At 42.2% G+C, this 15010-nt stretch overlaps 1 protein-coding gene across 1 annotated transcript in view; it reads right to left on the bottom strand.

Moving 5' to 3' along the window:
* Positions 1 to 236: 236 nt before the first annotated feature.
* LOC102078398 (receptor-type tyrosine-protein phosphatase eta) overlaps positions 237 to 15010 on the bottom strand; it is a 39047-nt gene continuing 24273 nt past the window's right edge. The window contains exons 9-18 of the mRNA XM_019356129.2: positions 14676 to 14936; positions 14025 to 14285; positions 11538 to 11798; positions 10887 to 11147; positions 8400 to 8660; positions 7751 to 8011; positions 5268 to 5528; positions 4617 to 4877; positions 1498 to 1750; positions 237 to 387 (exon numbers count right to left, since the gene is read on the bottom strand). Coding sequence (XP_019211674.1) covers positions 237 to 387; positions 1498 to 1750; positions 4617 to 4877; positions 5268 to 5528; positions 7751 to 8011; positions 8400 to 8660; positions 10887 to 11147; positions 11538 to 11798; positions 14025 to 14285; positions 14676 to 14936 — 2492 coding nt within the window. The remainder of the gene's footprint in view (positions 388 to 1497; positions 1751 to 4616; positions 4878 to 5267; positions 5529 to 7750; positions 8012 to 8399; positions 8661 to 10886; positions 11148 to 11537; positions 11799 to 14024; positions 14286 to 14675; positions 14937 to 15010) is intronic.

Raw genomic sequence — 15010 nt, 5'->3', positions numbered from 1 at the left:
GGGCTCATCACCAACGATGATGACACCGCCTACGGAGATGAGGTCCAGCGACTGTCAGAATGGTGTAACTACAATAACCTCACCCTAAACACCAGGAAACAAAGGAAGTGGTCATGGACTTCCGCAAAACAAGAACTGACCCCCCGCCCCCTCTCCATACAAGGAGGGTGTCCTCCTTTAAGTTCCTTGGCACCCACATATCTGAGGACTTATCTTGGTCCACAAACACATCATCCCTAGTGAAGAAAGCCCAGCAGCGCCTCCGTTTCTTGAGGGTTTTGAGATGGAGCAGGCTGCAGACTGACCTCCTCGTGTCCTTCTACCGTGCCACTATCGAGAGAGTGCTGGTGCACGCCATCCCTGTGTGGTACGCTGGTTGCACAACAGCTGACAAGAAGAGACTACAGAGGGTCATCAGAACTGCAGAGAAGGTGATCGGCTGTCCACTCCCCTCCCTGGACTTAATTGCCAGCTCAAGAGGTCTCTCCAGAGCCAGAGCAATTATTTAGGACCACCTCCACCCTAACACCACCTCTTCAACATCCTGCACTCTGGAAAAAGGTTCAGATCCATCAGGTGCAAAACCAACAGACTAAAGAACAGCTTCTTCCCGTGGGCTGTCAGAACTCTTAATGCAAACTAAGAGTGTGAACAGACTTCTCCAATACATCCACTCTGACGCTGCTATTGATCAACTATGTGCAATATCTCAGTCTTTCCATGTTCTGTGCAATATTTTGGTCCACGTTCAATATCTTTGGTCTTGTGGAATATTTAGGTCTCAGTGGAATTACCATCCCTCCCTAAATGACCATAGCCCCTCCACCCTTATTTATTTATTTATTACATGCCCTTGTATACAGCCCCACAATGCTTCTGTTTCATGTTTCTTATGCATACACCATGTATATAGTTCACTCACTATATGTATATGTATACATACTATGCTTATTTTTATTTTACCCTCGTTGTATATTGTTTTCTCTTTTTTTTTTACTTCTCCAACTTGTGGTCCAGCTACCCAATTTCGCTGTGCAAGAAACTGCACAATGACAATGAAAAGCTCTAAGTCTCTCTAAGTCTACTTCAGGCTCTGTAAGAGAGAAGTCATTGCAATTAAACAATCGGCTCAAGTCTTCTCTGTCTCAAAGTTACAGTAAAAACACACGAGCAGCAACATGCTGACCTGTAACATTCATGCAGCTGGAGTCAGAGGAAGATCTAAACTAGAGTACAAAAGAAATGCAAACCATTGTTGGAGCTGTTACTCAAACACAGAGTGAGCACAACTACAACTCTCATATGAGAACACATCGGTGAGAGATCCAACCTTCTCACTTCAAAGGGCTTCTTCTTCTACATCTGGATTACTACTTCTACTTCCTTTGAATTTAACTTATCTTATGAGGATAGAAGACTCCTTATTTACCAGGTATCCTCAGCAGACAGTCACTAATTTACGGTATGAAAACATTTAAATGCTCACTTACTTGTTACTTGGTGACAGTAGCACTCTGTCCTTCAGTATAACCATCACCAGCCACTGCAGTGACAGTTATTTCATACTGGACACCAGCAGTCAGGTTAGCAATATTATACAACGTCTCATAGACATTTACAGAGAAGTTCCTTCCTCCACCTGTCCACTGTACTTTATAGAAGGAGCTGTTTCCCACTGGTTTAGTCCAGCTCACAAAGATAGATGATGTTGTAATATTAGCAGCAGAGAGACTCGTGACTACTTCAGGCTCTATGAGTGGAGAGTACATGAGGATGAACAAGAACACAAAAGAAATGTTGAGCCAACCAAATAAGTAGTGACTGCAACAGGTAAGAATCAAGAGGACTGAATTAAAGAAGACCTGAGATGATATTTGAATAAAATAAGAAACAATCAAAACGAGCCTGTTGACTAATAAAACATGTCACTCATGTATAAAGTGTTTTCACATCTGAAGTCTTCATGTACAAATTATATTTCTTTTGCTTTTATTGCTTCATTAGAAAAGAAGCTGCCAAAAAATGATTAACAAAGTCGACAGACAAAAAGTAATAAACTAAAAGATAAAAAATGAAACAGTGACACAGTACAGGGTGCAAGCACCTGCACCAGCAAATTTCATACTCTTCATCTTACTTGTGCATTTAGAAAGTGTTGCTATGTCACTTTCTGTTCTGTTATCTCCAGCCACTGCTGTGACAGTGAAAGTGTAGCACACTCCAGGAGTCAGCTCAGTGACATTTACTTTAGTTTCAGTGACAGTCTTATTGTTTTTATTGTTCCATCTGTCCACTCTACTCTATATAAAGACCTTTCACCCTGTGGGTCAGTCCAATTCAGAAATATAGAGGATGTCCTGATTTCACTGACAGTAAGCGTCTTCACTTTTTCGGGTTCTGTGAGTTCCAGAGAGGCAATGCAAAAATAACAAAATTGAGAGCAAAATGTATTTTAGCCTTTAGAAAATGACACCATCAAATATGCTGCAAATTTAGTAAAGAACCCCTAAGGGACAACATTTGAAAAACACCGATTACAAATTCATTCAGATAGTGATTGCTGCATTTCTTACGTGTATACAGTGAAATTAACTCTGCAGCTCCCATAGTTTGCTCATCACCAGCCACTGCACTAACTCTAAATGTATACTGCACCCCAGCAGTTAGTGCACTGATGGTTATATATGTGTTATTCATGCTGTGATTCTCATTTAAAGTTCTATCTGTCCACTCTACAAGATAGAAGGAGCTGTTTCCCTCTGGTTCAGTCCACTTCACTGATACAGAGGACGTTGTGAAAGCAGTAACACCGAGTCCCCTGACTTCTTGGCGCGCACAGACGCAGCGGCTCTATGCTCTCCACTTTGGTGCTTTTCTGGTAAACTTGAACTTCCCCCCTCCACATGTGCATGGATCAAAACTTCCTCACAGACCGTTCACAAACAGCCAAGGTTGGCAACCAGAGATCATCCACCCTGTCACTCAGCACTGGCTCACCACAGGATGTGTGCTGAGTCCACTCCTATACACCATCTACACCAGTGACTGCACCCCCACGCACCCCTGCAACATCATCATCAAATGTGCAGACGACACCACTCTGATGGGGCTCATCACCAACGATGATGACACCGCCTACGGAGATGAGGTCCAGCGACTGTCAGAATGGTGTAACTACAATAACCTCACCCTAAACACCAGGAAAACAAAGGAAGTGGTCATGGACTTCCGCAAAACAAGAACTGACCCCCCCGCCCCCTCTCCATACAAGGAGGGTGTCCTCCTTTAAGTTCCTTGGCACCCACATATCTGAGGACTTATCTTGGTCCACAAACACATCATCCCTAGTGAAGAAAGCCCAGCAGCGCCTCCGTTTCTTGAGGGTTTTGAGATGGAGCAGGCTGCAGACTGACCTCCTCGTGTCCTTCTACCGTGCCACTATCGAGAGAGTGCTGGTGCACGCCATCCCTGTGTGGTACGCTGGTTGCACAACAGCTGACAAGAAGAGACTACAGAGGGTCATCAGAACTGCAGAGAAGGTGATCGGCTGTCCACTCTCCTCCCTGGACTTAATTGCCAGCTCAAGAGGTCTCTCCAGAGCCAGAGCAATTATTTAGGACCACCTCCACCCTAACCACCACCTCTTCAACATCCTGCACTCTGGAAAAAGGTTCAGATCCATCAGGTGCAAAACCAACAGACTAAAGAACAGCTTCTTCCCGTGGGCTGTCAGAACTCTTAATGCAAACTAAGAGTGTGAACAGACTTCTCCAATACATCCACTCTGACGCTGCTATTGATCAACTATGTGCAATATCTCAGTCTTTCCATGTTCTGTGCAATATTTTTGGTCCACGTTCAATATCTTTGGTCTTGTGGAATATTTAGGTCTCAGTGGAATTACCATCCCCTCCCTAAATGACCATAGCCCCTCCACCCTTATTTATTTATTTATTACATGCCCTTGCATACAGCCCCACAATGCTTCTGTTTCAATGTTTCTTATGCATACACCATGTATATAGTTCACTCACATATATGTATATATGTATACATACATATTGCTTTATTTTTATTTACCCTCGTTGTATATTGTTTTCTCTTTTTTTTTTACTTCTCCAACTTTGTGGTCCAGCTACCCAATTTCGCTGTGCAAGAAACTGCACAATGACAATGAAAAGCTCTAAGTCTCTCTAAGTCTACTTCAGGCTCTGTAAGAGAGAAGTCATTGCAATTAAACAATCGGCTCAAGTCTTCTCTGTCTCAAAGTTACAGTAAAAACACACGAGCAGCAACATGCTGACCCTGTAACATTTCATGCAGCTGGAAGTTCAGAGGAAGATCTAAACTAGACGTACAAAAGAAATGCAAACCATTGTTGGAGCTGTTACTCAAACACAGAGTGAGCACAACTACAACTCTCATATGAGAACACATCGGTGAGAGATCCAACCTTCTCACTTCAAAGGGCTTCTTCTTCTACATCTGGATTACTACTTCTACTTTCCTTTGAATTTAACTTATCTTATGAGGATAGAAGACTCCTTATTTTACCAGGTATCCTCAGCAGACAGTCACTAATTTACGGTATGAAAAACATTTAAATGCTCACTTACTTGTGTACTTGGTGACAGTAGCACTCTGTCCTTCAGTATAACCATCACCAGCCACTGCAGTGACAGTTATTTCATACTGGACACCAGCAGTCAGGTTAGCAATATTATACAACGTCTCATAGACATTTACAGAGAAGTTCCTTCCTCCACCTGTCCACTGTACTTTATAGAAGGAGCTGTTTCCCACTGGTTTAGTCCAGCTCACAAAGATAGATGATGTTGTAATATTAGCAGCAGAGAGACTCGTGACTACTTCAGGCTCTATGAGTGGAGAGTACATGAGGATGAACAAGAACACAAAAGAAATGTTGAGCCAACCAAATAAGTAGTGACTGCAACAGGTAAGAATCAAGAGGACTGAATTAAAGAAGACCTGAGATGATATTTGAATAAAATAAGAAACAATCAAAACGAGCCTGTTGACTAATAAAACATGTCACTCATGTATAAAGTGTTTTTCACATCTGAAGTCTTCATGTACAAATTATATTTCTTTTGCTTTTATTGCTTCATTAGAAAAGAAGCTGCCAAAAAATGATTAACAAAAGTCGACAGACAAAAAAGTAATAAACTAAAAGATAAAAAATGAAACAGTGACACAGTACAGGGTGCAAGCACCTGCACCAGCAAATTTCATACTCTTCATCTTACTTGTGCATTTAGAAAGTGTTGCTATGTCACTTTCTGTTCTGTTATCTCCAGCCACTGCTGTGACAGTGAAAGTGTAGCACACTCCAGGAGTCAGCTCAGTGACATTTACTTTAGTTTCAGTGACAGTCTTATTGTTTTTTATTGTTCCATCTGTCCACTCTACTCTATATAAAGACCTTTCACCCTGTGGGTCAGTCCAATTCAGAAATATAGAGGATGTCCTGATTTCACTGACAGTAAGCGTCTTCACTTTTTCGGGTTCTGTGAGTTCCAGAGAGGCAAATGCAAAAATAACAAAATTGAGAGCAAAATGTATTTTAGCCTTTAGAAAATGACACCATCAAATATGCTGCAAATTTAGTAAAGAACCCCTAAGGGACAACATTTGAAAAACACCGATTACAAATTCATTCAGATAGTGATTTGCTGCATTTCTTACGTGTATACAGTGAAATTAACTCTGCAGCTCCCATAGTTTGCTCATCACCAGCCACTGCACTAACTCTAAATGTATACTGCACCCCAGCAGTTAGTGCACTGATGGTTATATATGTGTTATTCATGCTGTGATTCTCATTTAAAGTTCTATCTGTCCACTCTACAAGATAGAAGGAGCTGTTTCCCTCTGGTTCAGTCCACTTCACTGATACAGAGGACGTTGTGAAAGCAGTAACACCGAGTCACCTGACTTCTTGGCGCGCACAGACGCAGCGGCTCTATGCTCTCCACTTTGGTGCTTTTCTGGTAAACTTGAACTTCCCCCCTCCACATGTGCATGGATCAAAAACTTCCTCACAGACCGTTCACAAACAGCCAAGGTTGGCAACCAGAGATCATCCACCCTGTCACTCAGCACTGGCTCACCACAGGGATGTGTGCTGAGTCCACTCCTATACACCATCTACACCAGTGACTGCACCCCCACGCACCCCTGCAACATCATCATCAAATGTGCAGACGACACCACTCTGATGGGGCTCATCACCAACGATGATGACACCGCCTACGGAGATGAGGTCCAGCGACTGTCAGAATGGTGTAACTACAATAACCTCACCCTAAACACCAGGAAAACAAAGGAAGTGGTCATGGACTTCCGCAAAACAAGAACTGACCCCCCGCCCCCCTCTCCATACAAGGAGGGTGTCCTCCTTTAAGTTCCTTGGCACCCACATATCTGAGGACTTATCTTGGTCCACAAACACATCATCCCTAGTGAAGAAAGCCCAGCAGCGCCTCCGTTTCTTGAGGGTTTTGAGATGGAGCAGGCTGCAGACTGACCTCCTCGTGTCCTTCTACCGTGCCACTATCGAGAGAGTGCTGGTGCACGCCATCCCTGTGTGGTACGCTGGTTGCACAACAGCTGACAAGAAGAGACTACAGAGGGTCATCAGAACTGCAGAGAAGGTGATCGGCTGTCCACTCTCCTCCCTGGACTTAATTGCCAGCTCAAGAGGTCTCTCCAGAGCCAGAGCAATTATTTAGGACCACCTCCACCCTAACCACCACCTCTTCAACATCCTGCACTCTGGAAAAAGGTTCAGATCCATCAGGTGCAAAACCAACAGACTAAAGAACAGCTTCTTCCCGTGGGCTGTCAGAACTCTTAATGCAAACTAAGAGTGTGAACAGACTTCTCCAATACATCCACTCTGACGCTGCTATTGATCAACTATGTGCAATATCTCAGTCTTTCCATGTTCTGTGCAATATTTTTGGTCCACGTTCAATATCTTTGGTCTTGTGGAATATTTAGGTCTCAGTGGAATTACCATCCCTCCCTAAATGACCATAGCCCCTCCACCCTTATTTATTTATTTATTACATGCCCTTGCATACAGCCCCACAATGCTTCTGTTTCAATGTTTCTTATGCATACACCATGTATATAGTTCACTCACATATATGTATATATGTATACATACATATTGCTTTATTTTTATTTTACCCTCGTTGTATATTGTTTTCTCTTTTTTTTTACTTCTCCAACTTTGTGGTCCAGCTACCCAATTTCGCTGTGCAAGAAACTGCACAATGACAATGAAAAGCTCTAAGTCTCTCTAAGTCTACTTCAGGCTCTGTAAGAGAGAAGTCATTGCAATTAAACAATCGGCTCAAGCCTTCTCTGTCTCAAAGTTACAGTAAAAACACACGAGCAGCAACATGCTGACCCTGTAACATTTCATGCAGCTGGAAGTTCAGAGGAAGATCTAAACTAGACGTACAAAAGAAATGCAAACCATTGTTGGAGCTGTTACTCAAACACAGAGTGAGCACAACTACAACTCTCATATGAGAACACATCGGTGAGAGATCCAACCTTCTCACTTCAAAGGGCTTCTTCTTCTACATCTGGATTACTACTTCTACTTTCCTTTGAATTTAACTTATCTTATGAGGATAGAAGACTCCTTATTTTACCAGGTATCCTCAGCAGACAGTCACTAATTTACGGTATGAAAAACATTTAAATGCTCACTTACTTGTGTACTTGGTGACAGTGGCACTCTGTCCTTGAGTATAACCATCACCAGCCACTGCAGTGACAGTTATTTCATACTGGACACCAGCAGTCAGGTTAGCAATATTATACGACGTCTCATAGACATTTACAGAGAAGTTCCTTCCTCCACCTGTCCACTGTACTTTATAGAAGGAGCTGTTTCCCACTGGTTTAGTCCAGCTCACAAAGATAGATGATGTTGTAATATTAGCAGCAGAGAGACTCGTGACTACTTCAGGCTCTATGAGTGGAGAGTACATGAGGATGAACAAGAACACAAAAGAAATGTTGAGCCAACCAAATAAGTAGTGACTGCAACAGGTAAGAATCAAGAGGACTGAATTAAAGAAGACCTGAGATGATATTTGAATAAAATAAGAAACAATCAAAACGAGCCTGTTGACTAATAAAACATGTCACTCATGTATAAAGTGTTTTTCACATCTGAAGTCTTCATGTACAAATTATATTTCTTTTGCTTTTATTGCTTCATTAGAAAAGAAGCTGCCAAAAATGATTAACAAAAGTCGACAGACAAAAAGTAATAAACTAAAAGATAAAAAATGAAACAGTGACACAGTACAGGGTGCAAGCACCTGCACCAGCAAATTTCATACTCTTCATCTTACTTGTGCATTTAGAAAGTGTTGCTACGTCACTTTCTGTTCTGTTATCTCCAGCCACTGCTGTGACAGTGAAAGTGTAGCACACTCCAGGAGTCAGCTCAGTGACATTTACTTTAGTTTCAGTGACAGTCTTATTGTTTTTTATTGTTCCATCTGTCCACTCTACTCTATATAAAGACCTTTCACCCTGTGGGTCAGTCCAATTCAGAAATATAGAGGATGTCCTGATTTCACTGACAGTGAGCGTCTTCACTTTTTCGGGTTCTGTGAATTCCAGAGAGGCAAATGCAAAAATAACAAAATTGAGAGCAAAATGTATTTTAGCCTTTAGAAAATGACACCATCAAATATGCTGCAAATTTAGTAAAGAACCCCTAAGGGACAACATTTGAAAAACACTGATTACAAATTCATTCAGATAGTGAATTGCTGCATTTCTTACGTGTATACAGTGAAATTAACTCTGCAGCTCCCATAGTTTGCTCATCACCAGCCACTGCACTAACTCTAAATGTATACTGCACCCCAGCAGTTAGTGCACTGATGGTTATATATGTGTTATTCATGCTGTGATTCTCATTTAAAGTTCTATCTGTCCACTCTACAAGATAGAAGGAGCTGTTTCCCTCTGGTTCAGTCCACTTCACTGATACAGAGGACGTTGTGAAAGCAGTAACACCGAGTCCCCTGACTACTTGGCGCGCACAGACGCAGCGGCTCTATGCTCTCCACTTTGGTGCTTTTCTGGTAAACTTGAACTTCCCCCCCTCCACATGTGCATGGATCAAAAACTTCCTCACAGACTGTTCACAAACAGCCAAGGTTGGCAACCAGAGATCATCCACCCTGTCACTCAGCACTGGCTCACCACAGGGATGTGTGCTGAGTCCACTCCTATACACCATCTACACCAGTGACTGCACCCCCACGCACCCCTGCAACATCATCATCAAATTTGCAGACGACACCACTCTGATGGGGCTCATCACCAACGATGATGACACCGCTTACAGAGATCAGGTCCAGCGACTGTCAGAATGGTGTAACTACAATAACCTCACCCTAAACACCAGGAAAACAAAGGAAGTTGTCATGGACTTCTGCAAAGCAAGAACTGACCCCCCCGCCCCCCTCTCCATACAAGGAGGGTGTCCTCCTTTAAGTTCCTTGGCACCCACATATCTGAGGACTTATCTTGGTCCACAAACACATCATCCCTAGTGAAGAAAGCCCAGCAGCGCCTCCGTTTCTTGAGGGTTTTGAGAAGGAACAGGCTGCAGACTGACCTCCTCGTGTCCTTCTACCGTGCCACTATCGAGAGAGTGCTGGTGCACGCCATCCCTGTGTGGTACGCTGGTTGCACAACAGCTGACAAGAAGAGACTACAGAGGGTCATCAGAACTGCAGAGAAGGTGATCGGCTGTCCACTCTCCTCCCTGGACTTAATTGCCAGCTCAAGAGGTCTCTCCAGAGCCAGAGCAATTATTTAGGACCACCTCCACCCTAACCACCACCTCTTCAACATCCTGCACTCTGGAAAAAGGTTCAGATCCATCAGGTGCAAAACCAACAGACTAAAGAACAGCTTCTTCCCGTGGGCTGTCAGAACTCTTAATGCAAACTAAGAGTGTGAACAGACTTCTCCAATACATCCACTCTGACGCTGCTATTGATCAACTATGTGCAATATCTCAGTCTTTCCATGTTCTGTGCAATATTTTTGGTCCACGTTCAATATCTTTGGTCTTGTGGAATATTTAGGTCTCAGTGGAATTACCATCCCCTCCCTAAATGACCATAGCCCCTCCACCCTTATTTATTTATTTATTACATGCCCTTGTATACAGCCCCACAATGCTTCTGTTTCAATGTTTCTTATGCATACACCATGTATATAGTTCACTCACATATATGTATATATGTATACATACATATTGCTTTATTTTTATTTTACCCTCGTTGTATATTGTTTTCTCTTTTTTTTTTACTTCTCCAACTTTGTGGTCCAGCTACCCAATTTCGCTGTGCAAGAAACTGCACAATGACAATGAAAAGCTCTAAGTCTCTCTAAGTCTACTTCAGGCTCTGTAAGAGAGAAGTCATTGCAATTAAACAATCGGCTCAAGCCTTCTCTGTCTCAAAGTTACAGTAAAAACACACGAGCAGCAACATGCTGACCCTGTAACATTTCATGCAGCTGGAAGTTCAGAGGAAGATCTAAACTAGACGTACAAAAGAAATGCAAACCATTGTTGGAGCTGTTACTCAAACACAGAGTGAGCACAACTACAACTCTCATATGAGAACACATCGGTGAGAGATCCAACCTTCTCACTTCAAAGGGCTTCTTCTTCTACATCTGGATTACTACTTCTACTTTCCTTTGAATTTAACTTATCTTATGAGGATAGAAGACTCCTTATTTTACCAGGTATCCTCAGCAGACAGTCACTAATTTACGGTATGAAAAACATTTAAATGCTCACTTACTTGTGTACTTGGTGACAGTGGCACTCTGTCCTTGAGTATAACCATCACCAGCCACTGCAGTGACAGTTATTTCATACTGGACACCAGCAGTCAGGTTAGCAATATTATACAACGTCTCATAGACATTTACAGAGAAGTTCCTTCCTCCACCTGTCCACTGTACTTTATAGAAGGAGCTGTTTCCCACTGGTTTAGTCCAGCTCACAAAGATAGATGATGTTGTAATATTAGCAGCAGAGAGACTCGTGACTACTTCAGGCTCTATGAGTGGAGAGTACATGAGGATGAACAAGAACACAAAAGAAATGTTGAGCCAACCAAATAAGTAGTGACTGCAACAGGTAAGAATCAAGAGGACTGAATTAAAGAAGACCTGAGATGATATTTGAATAAAATAAGAAACAATCAAAACGAGCCTGTTGACTAATAAAACATGTCACTCATGTATAAAGTGTTTTTCACATCTGAAGTCTTCATGTACAAATTATATTTCTTTTGCTTTTATTGCTTCATTAGAAAAGAAGCTGCCAAAAAATGATTAACAAAAGTCGACAGACAAAAAAGTAATAAACTAAAAGATAAAAAATGAAACAGTGACACAGTACAGGGTGCAAGCACCTGCACCAGCAAATTTCATACTCTTCATCTTACTTGTGCATTTAGAAAGTGTTGCTACGTCACTTTCTGTTCTGTTATCTCCAGCCACTGCTGTGACAGTGAAAGTGTAGCACACTCCAGGAGTCAGCTCAGTGACATTTACTTTAGTTTCAGTGACAGTCTTATTGTTTTTTATTGTTCCATCTGTCCACTCTACTCTATATAAAGACCTTTCACCCTGTGGGTCAGTCCAATTCAGAAATATAGAGGATGTCCTGATTTCACTGACAGTGAGCGTCTTCACTTTTTCGGGTTCTGTGAATTCCAGAGAGGCAAATGCAAAAATAACAAAATTGAGAGCAAAATGTATTTTAGCCTTTAGAAAATGACACCATCAAATATGCTGCAAATTTAGTAAAGAACCCCTAAGGGACAACATTTGAAAAACACTGATTACAAATTCATTCAGATAGTGAATTGCTGCATTTCTTACGTGTATACAGTGAAATTAACTCTGCAGCTCCCATAGTTTGCTCATCACCAGCCACTGCACTAACTCTAAATGTATACTGCACCCCAGCAGTTAGTGCACTGATGGTTATATATGTGTTATTCATGCTGTGATTCTCATTTAAAGTTCTATCTGTCCACTCTACAAGATAGAAGGAGCTGTTTCCCTCTGGTTCAGTCCACTTCACTGATACAGAGGACGTTGTGAAAGCAGTAACACCGAGTCCCCTGACTACTTGGCGCGCACAGACGCAGCGGCTCTATGCTCTCCACTTTGGTGCTTTTCTGGTAAACTTGAACTTCCCCCCCTCCACATGTGCATGGATCAAAAACATCCTCACAGACCATTCACAAACAGCCAAGGTTGGCAACCAGAGATCATCCACCCTGTCACTCAGCACTGGCTCACCACAGGGATGTGTGCTGAGTCCACTCCTATACACCATCTACACCAGTGACTGCACCCCCACGCACCCCTGCAACATCATCATCAAATTTGCAGACGACACCACTCTGATGGGGCTCATCACCAACGATGATGACACCGCTTACAGAGATCAGGTCCAGCGACTGTCAGAATGGTGTAACTACAATAACCTCACCCTAAACACCAGGAAAACAAAGGAAGTTGTCATGGACTTCTGCAAAGCAAGAACTGACCCCCCCGCCCCCCTCTCCATACAAGGAGGGTGTCCTCCTTTAAGTTCCTTGGCACCCACATATCTGAGGACTTATCTTGGTCCACAAACACATCATCCCTAGTGAAGAAAGCCCAGCAGCGCCTCCGTTTCTTGAGGGTTTTGAGAAGGAACAGGCTGCAGACTGACCTCCTCGTGTCCTTCTACCGTGCCACTATCGAGAGAGTGCTGGTGCACGCCATCCCTGTGTGGTACGCTGGTTGCACAACAGCTGACAAGAAGAGACTACAGAGGGTCATCAGAACTGCAGAGAAGGTGATCGGCTGTCCACTCTCCTCCCTGGACTTAATTGCCAGCTCAAGAGGTCTCTCCAGAGCCAGAGCAATTATTTAGGACCACCTCCACCCTAACCACCACCTCTTCAACATCCTGCACTCTGGAAAAAGGTTCAGATCCATCAGGTGCAAAACCAACAGACTAAAGAACAGCTTCTTCCCGTGGGCTGTCAGAACTCTTAATGCAAACTAAGAGTGTGAACAGACTTCTCCAATACATCCACTCTGACGCTGCTATTGATCAACTATGTGCAATATCTCAGTCTTTCCATGTTCTGTGCAATATTTTTGGTCCACGTTCAATATCTTTGGTCTTGTGGAATATTTAGGTCTCAGTGGAATTACCATCCCCTCCCTAAATGACCATAGCCCCTCCACCCTTATTTATTTATTTATTACATGCCCTTGTATACAGCCCCACAATGCTTCTGTTTCAATGTTTCTTATGCATACACCATGTATATAGTTCACTCACATATATGTATATATGTATACATACATATTGCTTTATTTTTATTTTACCCTCGTTGTATATTGTTTTCTCTTTTTTTTTTACTTCTCCACCTTTGTGGTCCAGCTACCCAATTTCGGTGCGCAAGAAACTGCACAATGACAATAAAAAGCTCTAAGTCTCTCTAAGTCTACTTCAGGCTCTGTAAGAGAGAAGTCATTGCAATTAAACAATCGGCTCAAGTCTTCTCTGTCTCAAAGTTACAGTAAAAACACACGAGCAGCAACATGCTGACCCTGTAACATTTCATGCAGCTGGAAGTTCAGAGGAAGATCTAAACTAGACGTACAAAAGAAATGCAAACCATTGTTGGAGCTGTTACTCAAACACAGAGTGAGCACAACTACAACTCTCATATGAGAACACATCGGTGAGAGATCCAACCTTCTCACTTCAAAGGGCTTCTTCTTCTACATCTGGATTTCTACTTCTACTTTCCTTTGAATTTCACTTATTTTATGATGATAGAAGACTCCTTATTTTACCAGGTATCCTCAGCAGACAGTCACTAATTTACGGTATGAAAAACATTTAAATGCTCACTTACTTGTGTACTTGGTGACAGTAGCACTCTGTCCTTCAGTATAATTATCACCAGCCACTGCAGTGACAGTTATTTCATACTGGACACCAGCAGTCAGGTTAGCAATATTATACAACGTCTCATAGACATTTACAGAGAAGTTCCTTCCTCCACCTGTCCACTGTACTTTATAGAAGGAGCTGTTTCCCACTGGTTTAGTCCAGCTCACAAAGATAGATGATGTTGTAATATTAGCAGCAGAGAGACTCGTGACTACTTCAGGCTCTATGAGTGGAGAGTACATGAGGATGAACAAGAACACAAAAGAAATGTTGAGCCAACCAAATAAGTAGTGACTGCAACAGGTAAGAATCAAGAGGACTGAATTAAAGAAGACCTGAGATGATATTTGAATAAAATAAGAAACAATCAAAATGAGCCTGTTGACTAATAAAACATGTCACTCATGTATAAAGTGTTTTTCACATCTGAAGTCTTCATGTACAAATTATATTTCTTTTGCTTTTATTGCTTCATTAGAAAAGAAGCTGCCAAAAAATGATTAACAAAAGTCGACAGACAAAAAAGTAATAAACTAAAAGATAAAAAATGAAACAGTGACACAGTACAGGGTGCAAGCACCTGCACCAGCAAATTTCATACTCTTCATCTTACTTGTGCATTTAGAAAGTGTTGCTACGTCACTTTCTGTTCTGTTATCTCCAGCCACTGCTGTGACAGTGAAAGTGTAGCACACTCCAGGAGTCAGCTCAGTGACATTTACTTTAGTTTCAGTGACAGTCTTATTGTTTTTTATTGTTCCATCTGTCCACTCTACTCTATATAAAGACCTTTCACCCTGTGGGTCAGTCCAATTCAGAAATATAGAGGATGTCCTGATTTCACTGACAGTAAGCGTCTTCACTTTTTCGGGTTCTGTGAATTCCAGAGAGGCAAACGCAAAAATAACAAAATTGAGAGCAAAATGTATTTTAGCCTTTAGAAAATGA

The sequence above is a fragment of the Oreochromis niloticus genome, unplaced genomic scaffold (genome assembly GCF_001858045.2).
Source record: "Oreochromis niloticus isolate F11D_XX unplaced genomic scaffold, O_niloticus_UMD_NMBU tig00000891_pilon, whole genome shotgun sequence".
Taxonomy (NCBI): Eukaryota; Metazoa; Chordata; class Actinopteri; order Cichliformes; family Cichlidae; genus Oreochromis; species Oreochromis niloticus.
The sequence above is the reverse complement of the archived record's forward strand: the minus strand, read 5'-3'. Positions and strand labels throughout refer to the sequence as shown.